General features: G+C 44.1%; 1 protein-coding gene across 1 annotated transcript; it reads left to right on the top strand.

The window, feature by feature from the left end:
• The first annotated feature begins 525 nt into the window (after window positions 1-525).
• Window positions 526-2,101, top strand: LOC123091211 (F-box/kelch-repeat protein At2g44130). Its single transcript, XM_044512643.1, has one exon. The coding sequence runs from the start codon at window positions 581-583 to the stop codon at window positions 1,685-1,687; it is 1,107 nt and encodes a 368-aa protein (XP_044368578.1). The 5' UTR covers window positions 526-580; the 3' UTR covers window positions 1,688-2,101.
• Window positions 2,102-20,801: the final 18,700 nt, after the last annotated feature.

The following is a 20,801-nucleotide window of genomic DNA, read 5'->3' as shown; positions in this document are numbered from 1 at the left end:
CACTCTAAAATCAAAAGGCTATAAACAAAGAAGACTTCGATGTGTTTCGCATCGAGTCTTCTACTATCAATTATAAAACTGGACACCAATGGTTTGCACTTAGCGGTCGACATCAACTTTGGTATTAATTCATTCTCAATATAAAGGATCAAATTTTACAGTTCTCATCCTGCTTTCGTTGTGATCAATACAATGAATCATCAACTCGAAAAAGAAAAGAAAAAGACAAACAATCGAAAAGTCACTCCCCAGGACACAAATACATTGTCCAATTATTGAAAAGGGCATTCAGTTAGAGTATCACATTAAACAACACATGCATCAAGCTTCTCCACGAAGAAGAAACCGCACACAAATCCGTCAGAAAAACAGCCGCTTGCAATTGCTTTAACATAAGCTGTTGCTTTCTCAACTTCAAAAAGAAAAATATTGCTTTTTTTTCATCTGTCTACCAGCTGTCACATAGGGCCCAATCAATATGCGTGTCCCGTAGCTCCGCCAGGCTTCTATTTATGCTCTCTCCCATGGACGGAGAGAGGCATCCAGAACCAGAAGCAAAAGCTCACACAAAGTCACAAGAATGATGAACCCAAAGAGCCGTGTCCAAGAGTGGGAGGCCGAGCACATCGACCTCATCCCGGGGATGCCCGACGACATCGCCGTCGACTGCCTGGCGCGCGTCCCGCACGGATCCTACCGTTCGATGCGCCGCGTGTGCCGCGGCTGGAGGAGCGCCGCCGCCGCCCCGGACTTCGCCCTGGCGCGCGCCGAGGCCGGAGCCAACGAGGATCTGGTCTTTCTCATGCAGTTTGGCAACCCGGTTGCCGGGGACGGTGGGGCGCCCGAGAACACCCCGGCGTACGGCGTGGCCGTGTACAACGTCACCACCGGGGAGTGGCACCGCGAGAGCTCGGCGCCGCCGGTGCCGATGTTCGCCCAGTGCGCGGCCGTGGGCACCCGCGTCGCGGTGATGGGCGGCTGGGACCCCAACACCTTCGAGCCCGTGGCGGACGTCAACGTCCTGGACGCCACCACCGGCGTCTGGCGCCGCGGCGCGCCGATGCGGTCCGCGCGCTCCTTCTTCGCGTGCGCCGAGGCGGGGGGCAAGATCTATGTCGCCGGCGGGCACGACAAGCTCAAGAACGCGCTGAAGACGGCCGAGGCGTACGACGCGGAGGCCGACGGCTGGGACCCGCTCCCGGACATGTCGGAGGAGCGCGACGAGTGCGACGGCATGGCCACCGTCGCCGGCGACCGGTTCCTTGCCGTGAGCGGGTACCGCACGGGGCGCCAGGGAGGGTTCGAGCGGGACGCCGAGTGGTTCGACCCGGCGACCCGCGAGTGGCGCCGCCTGGAGCGCGTGCGCGCCCCGCCGTCGGCGGCTCACGTGGTGGTGCGCGGCCGCGTGTGGTGCATCGAGGGCACGGCCGTGATGGAGTGGCGCGGGGAGCGCCGGGGCTGGCTCGAGGTGGGCCCTTACCCGCCAGGTCTCAAGGCCGGCACGGCGCGCGCGGTCGCCGTCGGCGGCGGCGAGCGCGTCGTGGTGACCGGCGCCATCGAGTCCGAGGGAGGCGGCGGCGGGCACGCGCTGTGGGTGTTCGACGTGAAGTCCAAGAACTGGACCGTGGTGCGCCCTCCGCCGCAGTTCGCCGGCTTCGTCTTCTCCCTGGCATCCGTCCGCGTGTGATGAGAGCCTTCCCCGGCGCCGCTCCCGACCAAGAAGACCACTACTACTACTAGCGAGTATGTATGCATGTTCTTGAGTTGCAGTGCTTTTGCCATTGATGGATCTGAGATCCGCGATCTCATCGCCTGAGATCTGCGCTTCCCGGAAGAATCATCGCCAGGAAAAAAGAAGAAAAAAACAGGAGGCATCATCGCCAAGAAGAAAACAACAAAAATAGCTAGAGGATTGTAGCTTGTCAGATCTGTGCACTCTAGTCATCATGGTTGTGAACTTTCCTCCCTCCCCTCTTTTGCTGTTGAGACAGCCTGCCATTTCTGTTGTTGAGACAGCGTGGTGTTTTGGTTCTATGATATTAGCAATGAGTCGCTGTACATATTATTGTGAGTTGGAAGATCATATCATGTGGTTCCTCCATAGTTCTGTCCAGACCCAGTTCTGCTGCTGCAGCTCACAAAGGCTGGTACGCCATCTCAAATGTCCATCCGTTTCGCGGCTGAAGAACACACCTCTCGATGTCGATGCCGGTGGCTCGCCGCCGTCGAGCAATCATCTTTACGTTTCTTTCCATACAATTTTCAATTTTCATACTACTATCTAGCGTCCTATTCAATTGGTACTCGCCGCCGCCGCCCCGGCTGCTGAACCCGAAGAGGAGCTGACCTTGCCAGCCGATTCTTTCTACTAGGTGAGGCCTCGCACTCCACGCAACAGCAAAGCCGGCTAGCTATCCGTCCACATCCGTTTCTCCTCCCACGTCGCCATCCAAGGATAGGAACGAACGGAGTTGAGGTCGCCACCGATTATGGCGTCCGTGCTTGGCCCACGGTTTTGGACCGCTTGCCCATCTACTAGCACGCACGGCCCTCTACTGTACCGACTTTTATTATCGTGAGGGTCCTGACGCCGCTAGGTTGCTGTTAGCTGCATCCATCCATCCATCATCTTGGCATGGGCAACGTGAAATTTGCGGGGGACGCACGGGTATCGTGCCATGCTGCGCAATCCCAATGAGATCGATTGCGAGGACGATCGGTTCTTCTTCTCTTCTGTGCTACCCTACCGATTACCACATTCTCAGTGAATCTGCCAGCTTGATGTATGTTTTTTCTCATCAAGTTTGGATTGCTTTCCATGAGTGTCACCTGGTAGCTTGATGTATGTAACCCTGCTAGTATGACATACACTCCTTGTTAGACAATAGATGAGGTTCTTTTCTTTCTTTGCAACGGGACATAGGCCAAAGGAGGATGACAGGCATGATGGCGTCCGTGTTTTGTTGCTTCTTGATGCAGACAAGCTGAGATATGCAGTCTTTGTGGCGTCTGGGAAACGAACACCGCTAGTGGTTGCTCTGCGACCTCGATCCTTTCGTGAAAGCTCCAGAGAACATCCTTGGGTTGGTTCTTGCGCGTCAATACATGTTTTTTTAAACGGAGGCTAAATATTTTCTCATTAATAATTAATCAAAGAGAGGAATATAGTTTAGGGTGTGGCTAGGCCTCGTCCCGATATGACATAGTTATGTCACATTTAAGTATATCATCACCTGTTTATGGCATTTTTTTTCCTTTTTGTAGGCCTTGTCTTTTTTTCTTTTTCGTGAGCGCTAAAGGAGTTGCCCATAGCACCCTCGCATGACCCAGGCCCAGCGCGCGCCTCCCATCACTCTACGGCCGTCATCACTAACCAGTGTAGCCTAGCGTACGTAGTACTCCATACTCTCCTAAAAAAACATAGTACTACATACGATTTGTGTCGCCCCTGTCCTTTTTTGATTTTTCTTTTCCTGTTCCAAGTTTAGTTTTTCTTCTGGGTTTCTTTTATTTTTTAAGCTTTTTATAATTTTTTGTATTATAAGCATTGTTCTAATATATGTTGAATATTTTTCAAATACACACTGAACATTCTTTCAGATACGGTGATTTTCTTGTTCCAAACACACACCGAACAATTTCTTAATATATAGTGACATTTTTTCAAATGCACATTCAACTAATATTTAATATATGATGAACCTTTTCAGTTTACATTGAAGCCTTTTTCTATGTAAGGAGAACTTTTTATAAATATATACGGTGAGACTTTTACAATACACATTGAACAAATTTAAAATGTAGGCTGAACACTTCCAAAAATAAATAAAATGATAGAAGAGAAAAATAAAATACTGGTAAGAAAACCAGGGAAATGTTCATGAATTAAAAAATGTTTTTTTGAAAAAAATCATGAATTTTACAATTGTTCAAGAATTTGAAACATATTGTAGTAAATTCAAAAAATGTTCACTAATTCGATAAATGTGCATGTATTAGATAAATGAGTAAATGTTTGTAAATTCCTAAAGATGTTGGTGAATTGAAAATAAATTCCCGTATATAACAAATTTTCACAGGTTCAGAAAATGTTCGTGAATTCAAAATATTTTCACGGAAAATTCAAAAATAGAAAATATGCATATTAGTATCACACCAAATTTGAATGTTTAGGATTGCAAAATAGAAAATAAAAAAAAATAGTGTCAAAGAGCAAAGGAGAAACAAGAAAACCATATTATTTTGTTTTTCAGTCAACTATACATTTTAAGGTTTTTCTTTTTTCTTGTGAGAACAAAACCATACATATGTGTAATTATGTTTGGAACTGAAAAAGAACAAAAAAAACAATTAGCGAGTTATTTGATGAAGTAGAAAGATAGATATTTTAGGTTGTCTCGACGGAAAAATATCGGGCCGAGTTACGAGTCGAGGATGCACTTGCAAGGGAGGTAAAATAAAGGGGTTTGACCAAGTTGCAAGTTGATGGTGACTTTGCAACTAAGGAAAAAATGGTTAGACCCAGTTCCGAGTCAATGGTTGACTTGCAACTCGGACAAAAAAACTTTGGGCCTAGTTATGAGTCAAGGGTGGACTTGCAACTGAAGCAGAAAAATAGGAATCGAGCTTGGTTGCGAGTCGAGGGTAGACTTGCAACTAAGGCAAAAAAGGGTCGGGCCCAGATGGAGCCCAGTTGCCATTCGATTGTGAACCTACAACTGAGACAAAAAAACTTTGGGGTCAATTGTGAGTCGAGGGTGGACTTGTAACTAAGGCAAAAAAAAGGGGTTAGGCTCCGTAGCGAGTTGAGGGGGAACTTGCAACTGAGGCAAACAAAGGTTGGCGCCAGATTGAGACCAATTGTGAGTCAATGATAGACTCACAACTAGGAAAAAGAAATATTCGGGCCGAGTTGCAAGTTGAGAGTGTACTTGCAACTGGGAGAAAAATTGATCGGTCCCCCCATTGCGTATAAAGGCTGGAGTTGCAACAAGTACAAAAATGGGCCAGGCCCCCAATTGCATATTGAGGATGACGTCAACCATGACAAAACTGATCGGGCCCCAGTTGCGTATCAAGGATAGACTTGCAACTAGGAAAAAAGACGGGCCCCCAATTGTATATTGGGGATGGAGTTGCAGTTGGGACAAAGAAAACAGTTGGGCCCTAGTTGCGTGTCATTGTTTGGACTTGCAACTGGGACAAAAACATGTGTCATACCAATAAAAGGGTGGGTCCAATTGCATGCTAGCTGGGACAAATTGGTCACCAGTTGCGTGTCGAGGGTGGACTTGCAAATCGGACAATATGGTCAAGCGTAGTTGCATATCGGGAGTGGGCTTACAACTGGAACGAAAAAGGTGGCCCCCTCAATTGCTTGTCAAAGGTGGAGTTGCAACTGGGGTAAATTTCGTCGTCCCCTCCCCCACCCCGAGTTGAATGTCAAGGGTGGGCTTGCAATTTCAAACAAAAATGGTTAGGTCCCAATTACGTAACTAGGGTGGATTTGCAACAAGGACAAATAAAGGGTTCCCCTAGTTGCATGTTATGGTGTGAAGTTGCAACTGGGACAAAAAGAGTCAGCGCCCCGATTGCGTGTCGAGGGTGGCCTTTCAAGTAAAAAAGACGGGGCCCCAAGTTGCATGTCGGGGTGAAGTTGCAACTAGGACAAGAAAAATGGTGGGCTGGCCAACTACATGTTGAAGTGGAGTTGCATCTGGGACAAAAAGGGTTGGGCTCTGAGTTGCGTGTCAAGGGTGGACTTGCGAGTGGGTCAAAAATGGGTCTGGTCCTAGTTGCATATTGAGGGTGAACTTGCAACTGGGGCACCCAAATTACATATGAGTCTGGAGTTGCAACTAGGAACAAAAATGAGTGGCCCTGAGTAGCATATTGAGGGTCATTTTACAACTAGGAAAACATTGGACTAGGTATCATGTTGGGAGTGGAGTTGCAACTGGGTGAAAAATGGTTGTGCCTCCCCACCAGAAAAAGGTTGCATGTCAATGGTTGACTTGCAACTAGGACAAAAAATGGTGGGTTAATACGTCCATTTTGCATCATGCTTTTATATCAATATTTATTGCAGTATGGGATGTTATTACACGTTATGTCACAATAGTTATGGCTATTCTCTCTTATTTTACAAGGTTTACATGAAGAGGGAGAATACCAGCTGCTGGGATTCTGGGCTGGAAAAGGAGCAAATATTGGAAACCTATTCTGCATAGCTCCAAAAGTCCTGAAACTCCAAGAAAGTCATTTTTGGAATTAATAATAAATATTGAGCGAAAGAAGTACCAAAGGGGGCCCACACCCTGGCCACGAGGGTGGGAGGCGCGCCCTACCCCCCTAGGCGCGCCTCCTACCTCGTGGGCCACCTGAAAGCCCTCCGGTGCCCATCTTCTGCTATATGAAGTCTTTTACCCTGGAAAAAATCAGAAAAAAGCATACGGGACGAAACTCCACCGCCACGAGGCAGAACCTTGGCGGAACCAATCTAGGGCTCCGGCGGAGCTGTTCTGTCGGGGAAACTTCCCTTCGGGAGGGGGAAATCATCACCATCATCGTCACCAACGATCCTCTCATCGGGAGGGGGTCAATCTCCATCAACAACTTCACCAGCACCATCTCCTCTCAAACCCTAGTTCATCTCTTGTATCCAATCTTTGTACCAAAACCTCAGATTGGTACCTGTGGGTTGCTACTAGTGTTGATTACTCCGTGTAGTTGATGTTAGTTGGTTTATTTTGTGGAATATCATATGTTCAGATCCTTAATGCATATTAATACCCCTCTGATTATGAACATGAATATGCTTTGTGAGTAGTTACATTTATTCCTGAGGACATGGGTGAAGTCTTGCTATTAGTAGTCATGTGAATTTGGTATTCGTTCGATATTTTGATGATATGTATGTTGTCTCTCCTCTAGGGGTGTTATGTGAACGTCGACTACATAACACTTCACCATTATTTGGGCCTAGAGGAAGGCATTGGGAAGTAATAAGTAGATGATGGGTTGCTAGAGTGACAGAAGCTTAAACCCTAGTTTATAAGTTGCTTCATAAGGGGCTGATTTGGACTCATATGTTTCATGCTATGGTTAGGTTTACCTTAATACTTCTTTTGTAGTTGCGGATGCTTGCAATAGGGGTTAATCATAAGTGGGATGCTTGTCCAAGAAAGGGCAGTACCCAAGCACCGGTCCACCCACATATCAAATTATCAAAGTAACGAACACGAATCATATGAGCGTGAACTAGCTTGACGATAATTCCCATGTGTCCTCGGGAGCGTTTTTCTCTATATAAGAACTTGTCCAGGCTTGTCCTTTGCTACAAAAAGGATTGGGGCACCTTGCTGCACCTTATTTACTTTCATTGCTTGTTACCCATTACAAATTATCTTATCACAAAACTATCTGTTACCTACAATTCAGTGCTTGCAGAGAATACCTTACTAAAAACCGTTTGTCATTTCCTTCTGCTCCTCATTGGGTTCGACACTCTTACTTATTGAAAGGACTACGATAGATCCCCTACACTTTTGGGTCATCAAGACTCTTTTCTGGCGCTGTTGCTGGGGAGTGAAGCGCCTTGGGTGAGTGGAACTTGGTAAGGAAACATTTATATAGTGTGCTAAAATTTACTGTCACTTGTTACTATGGAAACTAATCCTTTGAGGGGCCTGTTCGGGGTATCTTCACCCCGAACAGTAGAGCAAAGAGTTGCTCCTCAACCTATTGAACCTACTGAAAATGTTTACTTTGAAATTCCTTCAGGTATGGTAGAGAAACTGCTAGTTAATCCCTTTGTAGGAGATGGAACATTGCATCCCGATTTACACCTTATCTATGTGGATGAAGTTTGTGGATTATTTAAGCTTGCAGGTATGCCCGATATTGTTGTTAAGAAGAAGGTCTTCCCTTATCTTTGAAGGGAGATACATTGACATGGTATAGGCTATGTGATGATATGGAATCTTGGGACTATAAACGATTGAAACTGGAATTTCACCAGAAGTTTTATCCTATGCATCTTGTTCATCATGATCGTAATTATATATATAATTTTTGGCCTCGCGAAGGAGAAAGCATCGCTCAAGCTTGGGGGAGGCTTAAGTCAATGCTATATTCATGCCCCAATCATGAGCTCTCAAGAGAAATGATTATTCAAAACTTTTATGCTCGGCCTTCTCTCAACAATCGCACCATGCTTGATACTTCTTGTGCTGGCTCTTATATGATGAAGACTATTGAATTCAAGTGGGATTTATTGGAAATTATTAGACGCAACTCTGAAGATTGGGATTCCGACGATGGTAAGGAGTCAGGTATGACACCTAAGTTTGATTGTGTTAAATCTTTTATGGATACCGATGCTTTTGGTGGATTTAGCACTAAATATGGACTTGACTCTGGGATAGTAGCTTCTTTCTATGAATCATTTGCTACTCATGTTGATCTCCCTAAGGAGAAGTGGTTTAAATATAATCCTCCCACTGAAGTAAAAGTAGTTGCACCTGTTACAGTTGAAGAAAAGACTATCAGTTATAATGATCCTATTGTTCCTACTAGTTATGTTGAGAAACCACCTTTTCCTGCCAGGATAAAAGATCATGCTAAAGCTTCAACTATGGTTCATAAGAGTAATACTAGAATATATACACCTCCTGAGCAAATTAAAGTTGAACCTAGTATTGCTATGGTTAAAGATCTCTTGGCTGTTAATATTGATGGGCATGTTATTTATTTCTGTGAACAGGCTGCTAACATTGCTAGACCTGATGCTAAGAAACATAGACCTGTTGTAGGCATGCATGTTATTTCTATTAAAATAGGAGATCATTGTTATCATGGCTTATGTGATATGGGTGCTAGTGCTAGTGCAATACCTCATTCCTTATATAAAGAAATCATGCATGACATTGCACCTGGTGAGATAGAAGATATTGAGGTTACTATTAAGCTTGCAAATAGAGATACTATTTCACCAATTGGGATTGTTAGAGATGTTGAAGTCTTGTGTGGGAAAGTTAAATACCCTGCTGATTTTCTTGTTCTTGGTTCCCCACAAGATAACTTTTTCCCATTATATTTGGTAGACCCTTCTTGAATACTGTTAATGCTAAGATTGATTGCGAAAAGGATGTTTTTACAATTGGCTTAGGGGATATGTCTCATGAGTTTAATTTTGCTAAATTTCGTAGACAACCCCATGATAAAGAATTGCCTAGTAAGGATGAAATTATTGGTCTTGCTTCTATTGCCGTGCCTCCTAATGATCCTTTAGAACAATATTTGCTAGACCATGAAAATGATATGTTTATGAATGAAAGAAGGGAGATAGATGAAGTATTCTTTAAATAGGATCCTATTTTGAAACACAACTTACCTGTTGAAATCCTAGGGGACCCCCTCCACCCAAGGGTGATCCCGTGTTTGAGCTTAAACCATTACCTGATACTCTGAAATATGCTTATCTTGATGAAAAGAAGATATATCCTGTTATTATTAGTGCTAACCTTTCAGAGCAGGAAGAGGAAAGATTATTGAAAACTCTGAAGAAGCACCATGCTGCTATTGGATATACTCTTGATGATCTTAAGGGCATTAGTCCCACTTTATGCCAACACAAAATAAATTTCGAAGAAGACGCCAAACCAGTTATTGATCACCAACGACGATTAAATCCTAAGATGAAAGAAGTGGTAAGAAAAGAAATACTAAAGCTCCTTGAGGTAGGTATAATTTATCCCGTTGCTGATAGTCAGTGGGTAAGTCCTGTCCATTGTGTCCCTAAGAAGGGAGGTATTACTATCGTTCCTAATGATAAAGATAAATTGATCCTGCAAAGAATTATTACAGGTTATAGGATGGTAATTGATTTCGGTAAATTAAATAAAGCTACTAAAAAAGATCATTACCCTCTACCTTTTATTGATCAAATGCTAGAAGACTATCCAAACATACACATTTATGCTTTCTAGATGGTTATTCTGGTTTCTCTCAAATACCTGTGTCAGCGGATGATCAAGCAAAGACTACTTTTACTTGCCCTTTCAGTACTTTTGCTTATAGACGTATGCCTTTTGGTTTATGTAATGCACCTGCTACCTTTCAAAGATGCATGATGGCTATATTCTCTGACTTTTGTGAAAAGATTTGTGAGGTATTCATGGATGATTTCTCCGTTTATGGATCCTCTTTTGATTATTGCTTGAGCAACCTTGAACGAGTTTTGCAGAGATGCGAAGATACTAGTCTTGTTTTGAACTTAGAGAAGTGCCACTTTATGGTTAATGAAGGCATTGTATTGGGGCATAAAATTTCCGAAAAAGGTATTGAAGTTGATAAAGCTAAGGTTGATGCTATTGGAAAGATGCCGTGTCCTAAGGACATTAAAGGTATAATAAGTTTCCGTGGTCATGCCGGTTTTTATAGGAGGTTCATTAAGGACTTTTCTAAAATCTCTAGGCCTCTGACTAATTTATTGCAAAAAGATATTCCTTTTGTCTTCGATGATGATTGTGTGGAAGCATTTGAAATACTTAAGAAAGCTTTGATTTCTGCACTTATTCAGCCACCTGATTGGAACTTACCATTTGAAATTATGTGTGATGCTAGCGATTATGCTGTAGGGGCTGTTCTAGGACAAAGAGTTGATAAGAAATTAAATGTTATTCAATATGCTAGTAAAACTCTAGACACTGCTGATACGTCTCCAACGTATCTATAATTTATGAAGCATCCATGCTATTATATTATCTGTTTTGGATGTTTATGGGCTTTATTATACACTTTTATATTATTTTTGGGACTAACCTATTAACAGGAGGCCCAACCCATGTTGCTGTTTTCTTGCCTATTTTAGTGTTTCGAAGAAAAGGAATATCAAACGGAGTCCAAACGGAATGAAACCTTCGGGAGCATTATTTTTGGAACGGAAGCAATCCAGGAGACTTGGAGTTGAAGTCAAGGAAGTTTCGAGGTGGCCACGAGTGTGGGGGGCGCGCCCCCTTACTGGGCACGCCCCCTATCTCGTGGGCCCCTCGTGGCTCCCCCAACCGACTCCTTTCGCCTATATATTCCCATGTACCCTAAAAACATTGAAGCGAACAATAGAGCGGGAGTTCCGCCGCTACAAGCCTCTGTAGCCACCAAAAACCTCTCAGAACCCTATTCCGGCACCCTACCGGAGGGGGGATCCCTCACCGATGGCCATATTCAGCATCCCTATGCTATCCATGACAAGGAGGGAGTAGTTCACCCTCGGGGCTGAGGGTATGTACCAATAGCTATGTGTTTGATCTCTCTCTCTCGTGTTCTCTCTATGGCACGATCTTGATGTATCGTGAGTTTTTCTATTATAGTTGGATCTTATGATGTTTCTCCCCCTCTACTCTCTTGTGATGAATTGAGTTTTTGTTGGGTTTCATAGTAATTTCAAAAAATTTCCTACGCACACGCAAGATCATGTGATGCATAGCAACGAGGGGGAGAGTGTTGTCTACGTACCCAACGCAGACTGACTGCGGAAGCGATGACACGACGTATAGGAAGTAGTCGTACGTCTTCACGATCCAACCGATCAAGCACCGAAACTACAGCACCTCCGAGTTCGAGCACACGTTCAGCTCGATGACGATCCCCGGACTCCGATCCAGCAAAGTGTCGGGGAAGAGTTCCGTCAGCACGACGGCGTGGTGACGATCTTGATGAACTACAGCAGCAGGGCTTCGCCTAAACTCCGCTACAGTAATATCGAGGTATATGGTGGCAGGGGGCACCGCACACGGCTAAGGAATAGATCACGTGGATCAACTTGTGTGTCTAGAGGTGTCCCCTGCCTCCGTATATAAAGGAGGAGAGGAGGGGAGGCTGGCCGGCCAAGGGGGGAGGCGCAGGAGAGTCCTACTCCCTCTGGGAGTAGGATTCCCCTTCCAATCCTAGTCCAACTAGGATTCCTCGGAGGGGAAAAGAGGAGGAGGGGGCCGGCCACCTCTCCTAGTCCTAATAGGACTAGGGGAAGGGGGGGGGGGCGCAGCCCATCTAGGGCTGCCTCTTCTCTTTTCCACTAAGGCCCACTATGGCCCATATAGCTCCCAGGGGGTTCCGGTAACCCTCCCGGTATTCCGGTAAAATCCCGATTTCACCCGGAACACTTCCGATGTCCAAACATAGGCTTCCAATATATCAATCTTTACGTCTCGACCATTTAGAGACTCCTCGTCATGTCCGTGATCACATCCGGGACTCCGAACAACCTTCGGTACATCAAAATGCATAAACTCATAATGAAACTGTCATCGTAACCTTAAGCGTGCGGACCCTACGGGTTCGAGAACAATGTAGACATGACCGAGACATGTCTCCGGTCAATAACCAATAGCGGGACCTGGATGCCCATATTGGCTCCTACATATTCTACGAAGATCTTTATCGGTCAGACCGCATAACAACATATGTTGTTCCCGTTGTCATCGGTATGTTACTTGCCCGAGATTCGATTGTCGGTATCCAATACCTAGCTCAATCTCGTTACCGGCAAGTCTCTTTACTCGTTCCGTAATACATCATCTCACAACTACCATATTAGTTGTAATGCTTGCAAGGCTTATGTGATGTGTATTACTGAGAGGGCCCAGAGATACCTCTCCGACAATCGGAGTGACAAATCCTAATCTCGAAATACGCCAACCCAACATCTACCTTTGGAGACACCTGTAATGCTCCTTTATAATCACCCAGTTACGTTGTGACGTTTGGTAGCACCCAAAGTGTTCCTCCGGCAAACGGGAGTTGCATAATCTCATAGTCATAGGAACATGTATAAGTCATGAAGAAAGTAATAGCAACATACTAAACGATCGTGTGCTAAGCTAATGAAATGGGTCATGTCAATCAGATCATTCAACTAATGATGTGACCTCATTAATCAAATAACAACTCATTGTTCATGGTTAGGAAACATAACCATCTTTGATTAACGAGCTAGTCAAGTAGAGGCATACTAGTGACACTTTGTTTGTCTATGTATTCACACATGTATTACGTTTCCGGTTAATACAATTCTAGCATGAATAATAAACATTTATCATGATTATAAGGAAATAAATAATAACTTTATTATTGCCTCTAGGGCATATTTCCTTCAGTCTCCCACTTGCACTAGAGTCAATAATCTAGATTACACTGTAATGATTCTAACACCCATGGAGCCTTGGTGTTGATCATGTTTTGCTCGTGGAAGAGGCTTAGTCAACGGGTCTGCAACATTCAGATCCATATGTATCTTGCAAATTTCTATGTCTCCCACCTGGACTAGATCCCGGATGGAATTGAAGCGTCTCTTGATGTGTTTGGTCCTTTTGTGAAATCTGGATTCCTTTGCCAAGGCAATTGCACCAGTATTGTCACAAAAGATTTTCATTGGACCCGATGCATTAGGTATGACACCTAGATCGGATATGAACTCCTTCAACCAGACTCCTTCGTTCGCTGCTTCCGAAGCAGCTATGTACTCCGCTTCACATGTAGATCCCGCTACGACGCTTTGTTTAGAACTGCACCAACTGACAGCTCCACCGTTTAATGTAAACACGTATCCGGTTTGCGAGTTAGAATCGTCCGGATCAGTGTCAAAGCTTGCATCAATGTAACCTTTTACAGTGAGCTCTTTGTCACCTCCATATACGAGAAACATATCCTTAGTCCTTTTCAGGTATTTCAGGATGTTCTTGACCGCTGTCCAGTGATCCACTCCTGGATTACTTTGGTACCTCCCTGCTAAACTTATGGCAAGGCACACATCAGGTCTGGTACACAGCATTGCATACATGATAGATCCTATGGCTGATGCATAGGGAACATCTTTCATATTCTCTCTATCTTCTGCAGTGGTCGGGCATTGAGTCTTACTCAACTTCACACCTTGTAACACAGGCAAGAACCCTTTCTTTGCTTGATCCATTTTGAACTTCTTCAAAATTTTGTCAAGGTATGTGGTTTGTGAAAGTCCAATTAAGCGTCTTGATCTATCTCTATAGATCTTAATGCCTAATATGTAAGCAGCTTCACCAAGGTCTTTCATTGAAAAACTTTTATTCAAGTATCCCTTTATGCTATCCAGAAATTCTATATCATTTCCAATCAGCAATATGTCATCCACATATAATATTAGAAATGCTACAGAGCTCCCACTCAGTTTCCTGTAAATACAGGCTTCTCCGAAAGTCTGTATAAAACCAAATGCTTTGATCACACTATCAAAGCGTTTATTCCAACTCCGAGAGGCTTGCACCAGTCCATAAATGGATCGCTGGAGCTTGCACACTTTGTTAGCTCCCTTTGGATCGACAAAACCTTCCGGTTGCATCATATACAACTCTTCTTCCAGAAATCCATTCAGGAATGCAGTTTTGACATCCATCTGCCAAATTTCATAATCATAAAATGCGGCAATCGCTAACATGATTCGGACGGACTTAAGCATCGCTACGGGTGAGAAGGTCTCATCGTAGTCAATCCCTTGAACTTGCCGAAAACCTTTTGCGACAAGTCGAGCTTTGTAGACAGTAACATTACCATCAGTGTCAGTCTTCTTCTTAAAGATCCATTTATTCTCAATTGCTTGCCGATCATCGGGCAAGTCAACCAAAGTCCATACTTTGTTCTCATACATGGATCCCATCTCAGATTTCATGGCTTCAAGCCACTTTGCGGAATCTGGGCTCACCATCGCTTCTTCATAGTTCGTAGGTTCATCATGATCTAGTAGCATGACTTCCAGAACAGGATTACCGTACCACTTTGGTGCGGATCTTACTCTGGTTGATCTACGAGGTTCAGTAGTATCTTGATCTGAAGTTTCATGATCATTATCATTGGCTTCCTCACTAACTGGTGTAGGTGTCACTGAAACAGTTTTCTGTGATGAACTACTTTCCAGTAAGGGAGCAGGTACAGTGTCCTCGTCAAGTTCCACTTTCCTCCCACTCACTTCTTTCGAGAGAAACTCTTTCTCTAGAAAGGATCCATTCTTAGCAACGAATGTCTTGCCTTCGGATCTGTGATAGAAGGTGTACCCAACAGTTTCCTTTGGGTATCCTATGAAGACACATTTCTCCGATTTGGGTTTGAGCTTATCAGGTTGAAGTTTTTTCACATAAGCATCGCAGCCCCAAATTTTAAGAAACGACAACTTTGGTTTCTTGCCAAACCACAGTTCATAAGGCGTCGTCTCAACGGATTTTGATGGTGCCCTATTTAACGTGAATGCGGCCGTCTCCAGAGCATAACCCCAAAACGATAGCGGTAAATCAGTAAGAGACATCATAGATCGCACCATATCTAGTAAAGTACGATTACGACGTTCGGACACACCATTACGCTGTGGTGTTCCGGGTGGCGTGAGTTGCGAAACTATTCCACAGTTTTTCAAATGTACACCAAACTCGTAACTCAAATATTCTCCTCCACGATCAGATCGTAGAAACTTTATTTTCTTGTTACGATGATTTTCAACTTCACTCTGAAATTCTTTGAACTTTTCAAATGTTTCAGACTTGTGTTTCATTAAGTAGATATACCCATATCTACTTAAATCATCTGTGAAGGTGAGAAAATAACGATATCCGCCACGAGCCTCAATATTCATCGGACCACATACATCGGTATGTATGATTTCCAACAAATCTGTTGCTCTCTCCATAGTACCGGAGAACGGTGTTTTAGTCATCTTGCCCATGAGGCACGGTTCGCAAGTACCAAGTGATTCATAATCAAGTGGTTCCAAAAGTCCATCAGTATGGAGTTTCTTCATGCGCTTTACACCGATATGACCTAAACGACAGTGCCACAAATAAGTTGCACTTTCATTATCAACTCTGCATCTTTTGGTTTCAACATTATGAATATGTGTATTACTACTATCGAGATTCAATAAGAATAGACCACTCTGCAAGGGTGCATGACCATAAAAGATATTACTCATATAAATAGAACAACCATTATTCTCTGATTTAAATGAATAACCGTCTTGCATTAAACAAGATCCAGATATAATGTTCATGCTCAACGCTGGCACCAAATAACAATTATTTAGGTATAATATTAATCCCGAAGGTAGATGTAGAGGTAGCGTGCCGACCGCGATCACATCGACTTTGGAACCATTTCCCACGCGCATCGTCACCTCGTCCTTTGCCAGTGCCCGCTTATTCTGTAGTCCCTGTTTCGAGTTGCAAATATTAGCAACAGAACCAGTATCAAATACCCAGGTGCTACTGCGAGCTCTAGTAAGGTACACATCAATAACATGTATATCACATATACTTTTGTTCACCTTGCCATCCTTCTTATCCGCCAAATACTTGGGGCAGTTCCGCTTCTAGTGACCAGTCTGCTTGCAGTAGAAGCACTCAGTTTCAGGCTTAGGTCCAGACTTGGGTTTCTTCTCTTGAGCAGCAACTTGCTTGCCGTTCTTCTTGAAGATCCCCTTCTTCTTCCCTTTGCCCTTTTTCTTGAAACTAGTGGTCTTGTTAACCATCAACACTTGATGCTCCTTCTTGATTTCTACCTCCGCAGCTTTAAGCATTGCGAAGAGCTCGGGAATAGTCTTGTTCATCCCTTGCATATTATAGTTCATCACGAAGCTCTTGTAGCTTGGTGGTAGTGATTGGAGAATTCTGTCAATGACGCAATCATCCGGAAGATTAACTCCCAATTGAATCAAGTGATTATTATACCCAGACATTTTGAGTATATGCTCACTGACAGAACTGTTCTCCTCCATCTTGCAGCTATAGAACTTATTGGAGACTTCATATCTCTCAATCCAGGCATTTGCTTGAAATATTAACTTCAACTCCTGGAACATCTCATATGCTCCATGACGTTCAAAACATCGTTGAAGTCCCGATTCTAAGCCGTAAAGCATGGCACACTGAACTATTGAGTAGTCATCAGCTTTGCTCTGCCAGACGTTCATAACATCTGGTGTTGCTCCAGCAGCAGGCCTGGCACCTAGCGGTGCTTCCAAGATGTAATTCTTCTGAGCAGCAATGAGGATAAACCTCAAGTTACGGACCCAGTCCGTGTAATTGCTACCATCATCTTTCAACTTTGCTTTCTCAAGGAACGCATTAAAATTCAACGGAACAACAGCATGAGCCATCTATCTACAATCAACATAAACAAGCAAGATACTAACAGGTACTAAGTTCATGATAAATTTAGTTCAATTAATCATATTACTTAAGAACTCCCACTTAGATAGACATCCCTCTAATCTTCTAAGTGATTACGTGATCCAAATCAACTAAACCATGACCGATCATCACGTGAGATGGAGTAGTTTTAAATGGTGAACATCGTTTATGTTGATCATATCTACTATATGATTCACGCTCGACCTTTCGGTCTCCGTGTTCCGAGGCCATATCTGCATATGCTAGGCTCGTCAAGTTTAACATGAGTATTCTGCGTGTGCAAAACTGGCTTGCACCCGTTGTAGATGGACGTAGAGCTTATCACACCCGATCATCACGTGGTGTCTGGGCACGACGAACTTTGGCAACGGTGCATACTCAGGGAGAACACTTCTTGATAATTTAGTGAGAGATCATCTTATAATGCTACCGTCAATCAAAGCAAGAGAAGATGCATAAAAAGATAAACATCACATGCAATCAATATAAGTGATATGATATGGCCATCATCATCTTGTGCTTGTGATCTCCATCTCCGAAGCACCGTCATGATCACCATCGTCACCGGCGCGACACCTTGATCTCCATCGTAGCATCGTTGTCGTCTCGCCAATCTTATGCTTCCACGACTATCACTACCGTTTAGTAATAAAGTAAAGCATTACATCGCGATTGCATTGCATACAATAAAACAACAACCATATGGCTCCTGCCAGTTGCCGATAACTCGGTTACAAAACATGATCATCTCATACAATAAAATTCAGCATCATGCCTTGACCATATCACATCACAACATGCCCTGCAAAAACAAGTTAGACGTCCTCTACTTTGTTGTTGCATGTTTTACGTGGCTGCTACGGGCTTAAGTAAGAACCAATCTCACCTACGCATCAAAACCACAACGATAGTTTGTCAAATAGACTCCGTTTTAACCTTCGCAAGGACCGGGCGTAGCCACACTTTGTTCAACTAAAGTTGGAGAGACAGTCGCCCGCAAGCCATCTCTGTGCAAAGCACGTCGAGGGAACCGGTCTCGCGTAAGCGTACGCGTAATGTTGGTCCGGGTTGTCTCATCCAACAATGCCACCGAACCAAAGTATGACATGCTGGTAGGCAGTATGACTTGTATCGTCCACAACTCACTTGTGTTATACTCGTGCATATAACATCAACATAAATAACCTAGGCTCGGATGCCACTGTTGGGTTTCGTAGTAATTTCAAAAAATTTCCTATGCACACGCAAGATCATGTGATGCATAGCAACGAGGGGGAGAGTGTTGTCTACGTACCCAACGCAGACCGACTGCGGAAGCGATGACACGACGTATAGGAAGTAGTCGTATGTCTTCACGATCCAACCGATCAAGCACCGAAACTACGGCACCTCCGAGTTCGAGCACACGTTCAGCTCGATGACGATCCCCGGACTCCGATCCAGCAAAGTGTCGGGGAAGAGTTCCGTCAGCACGACGGCGTGGTGACGATCTTGATGAACTACAGCAGCAGGGCTTCGCCTAAACTCCGCTACAGTAATATCGAGGTATATGGTGGCAGGGGGCACCGCACACGGCTAAGGAATAGATCACGTGGATCAACTTGTGTGTCTAGAGGTGTCCCCTGCCTCCGTATATAAAGGAGGAGAGGAGGGGAGGCTGGCCGGCCAAGGGGGGAGGCGCAGGAGAGTCCTACTCCCTCTGGGAGTAGGATTCCCCCTCCAATCCTAGTCCAACTAGGATTCCTCGGAGGGGAAAAGAGGAGGAGGGGGCCGGCCACCTCTCCTAGTCCTAATAGGACTAGGGGAAGGGGGGGGGGGCACAGCCCATCTAGGGCTGCCTTTTCTCTTTTCCACTAAGGCCCACTATGGCCCATATAGCTCCCGGGGGGTTCCGGTAACCCTCCCGGTATTCCGGTAAAATCCCGATTTCACCCGAAACACTTCCGATGTCCAAACATAGGCTTCCAATATATCAATCTTTACGTCTCGACCATTTCGAGACTCCTCGTCATGTCCGTCATCACATCCGGGACTCCGAACAACCTTCGGTACATCAAAATGCATAAACTCATAATGAAACTGTCATTGTAACCTTAAGTGTGCGGACCCTACGGGTTCGAGAACAATGTAGACATGACCGAGACATGTCTCCGGTCAATAACCAATAGCGGGACCTGGATGCCCATATTGGCTCCTACATATTCTACGAAGATCTTTATCGGTCAGACCGCATAACAACATACGTTGTTCCCTTTGTCATCGGTATGTTACTTGCCCGAGATTCGATCGTCGGTATCCAATACCTAGCTCAATCTCGTTACCGGCAAGTCTCTTTACTCGTTCCGTAATACATCATCTCACAACTACCATATTAGTTGTAATGCTTGCAAGGCTTATGTGATGTGTATTACCGAGACGGCCTAGAGATACCTCTCCGACAATCGGAGTGACAAATCCTAATCTCGAAATACGCCAACCCAACATCTACCTTTGGAGCCACCTGTAATGCTCCTTTATAATCACCCAGTTACGTTGTGACGTTTGGTAGCACCCGAAGTGTTCCTCCGGCAAACGGGAGTTGCATAATCTCATAGTCAGAGGAACATGTATAAGTCATGAAGAAAGTAATAGCAACATACTAAACGATCGTGTGCTAAGCTAATGAAATGGGTCATGTCAATCAGATCATTCAACTAATGATGTGACCTCGTTAATCAAATAACAACTCATTGTTCATGGTTAGGAAACATAACCATCTTTGATTAACGAGCTAGTCAAGTAGAGGCATACTAGTGACACTTTGTTTGTCTATGTATTCACACATGTATTACGTTTCCGGTTAATACAATTCTAGCATGAATAATAAACATTTATCATGATTATAAGGAAATAAATAATAACTTTATTATTGCCTCTAGGGCATATTTCCTTCAGTTTTTCCCTTTGAAGTTATCTTGTCGGATTGAGTCTTCAAGGGTTTGAGAACACTTGATGTATGTCTTGCCGTGCATCTGTGGTGATAATGGGATATTCACGTGATCCACCTGATATATGTTTTGGTGATCAACTTGCGGGTTCCGCCCATGAACTTATGCATAGGGGTTGGCACACGTTTTCGTCTTGACTCTCCGGTAGAAACTTTGGGGCACTCTTTGAAGTACTTTGTGTTGGTTGAATAGATGAATCTGAGATTGTGTGTTGCATATCGTATAATCATGCCCACGTATACTTGAGGTGACAACGGAGTATCTAGGTGACATTAGGGTTTTGGTTGATTTGTGTCTTAAGGTGTTATTCTAGTATGAACTCTATGATAGATTGAACGGAAAGAATAGCTTCATGTTATTTTACTACGGACTCTTGAATAGATAGAACAGAAAGGATAACTTTGAGGTGGTTTCGTACCCTACCATAATCTCTTCGTTTGTTCTCCGCTATTAGTGGATTTGGAGTGACTCTTTGTTGCATGTTGAGGGATAGTTATATGATCCAGTTATGTTATTATTGTTGAGAGAACTTGCACTAGTGAAAGTATGAACCCTAGGCCTTGTTTCCTACCATTTCAATACCGTTTACGCTCACTTTTATCAT

Source organism: Triticum aestivum, chromosome 4B (genome assembly GCF_018294505.1).
Source record: "Triticum aestivum cultivar Chinese Spring chromosome 4B, IWGSC CS RefSeq v2.1, whole genome shotgun sequence".
Taxonomy (NCBI): Eukaryota; Viridiplantae; Streptophyta; class Magnoliopsida; order Poales; family Poaceae; genus Triticum; species Triticum aestivum.
The sequence above is the reverse complement of the archived record's forward strand: the minus strand, read 5'-3'. Positions and strand labels throughout refer to the sequence as shown.

Bases quoted from the DNA above. Each gene is read 5' to 3' on its own strand.
- LOC123091211 (XM_044512643.1), top strand. From the start codon at position 581: ATGATGAACCCAAAGAGCCGTGTCCAAGAGTGGGAGGCCGAGCACATC.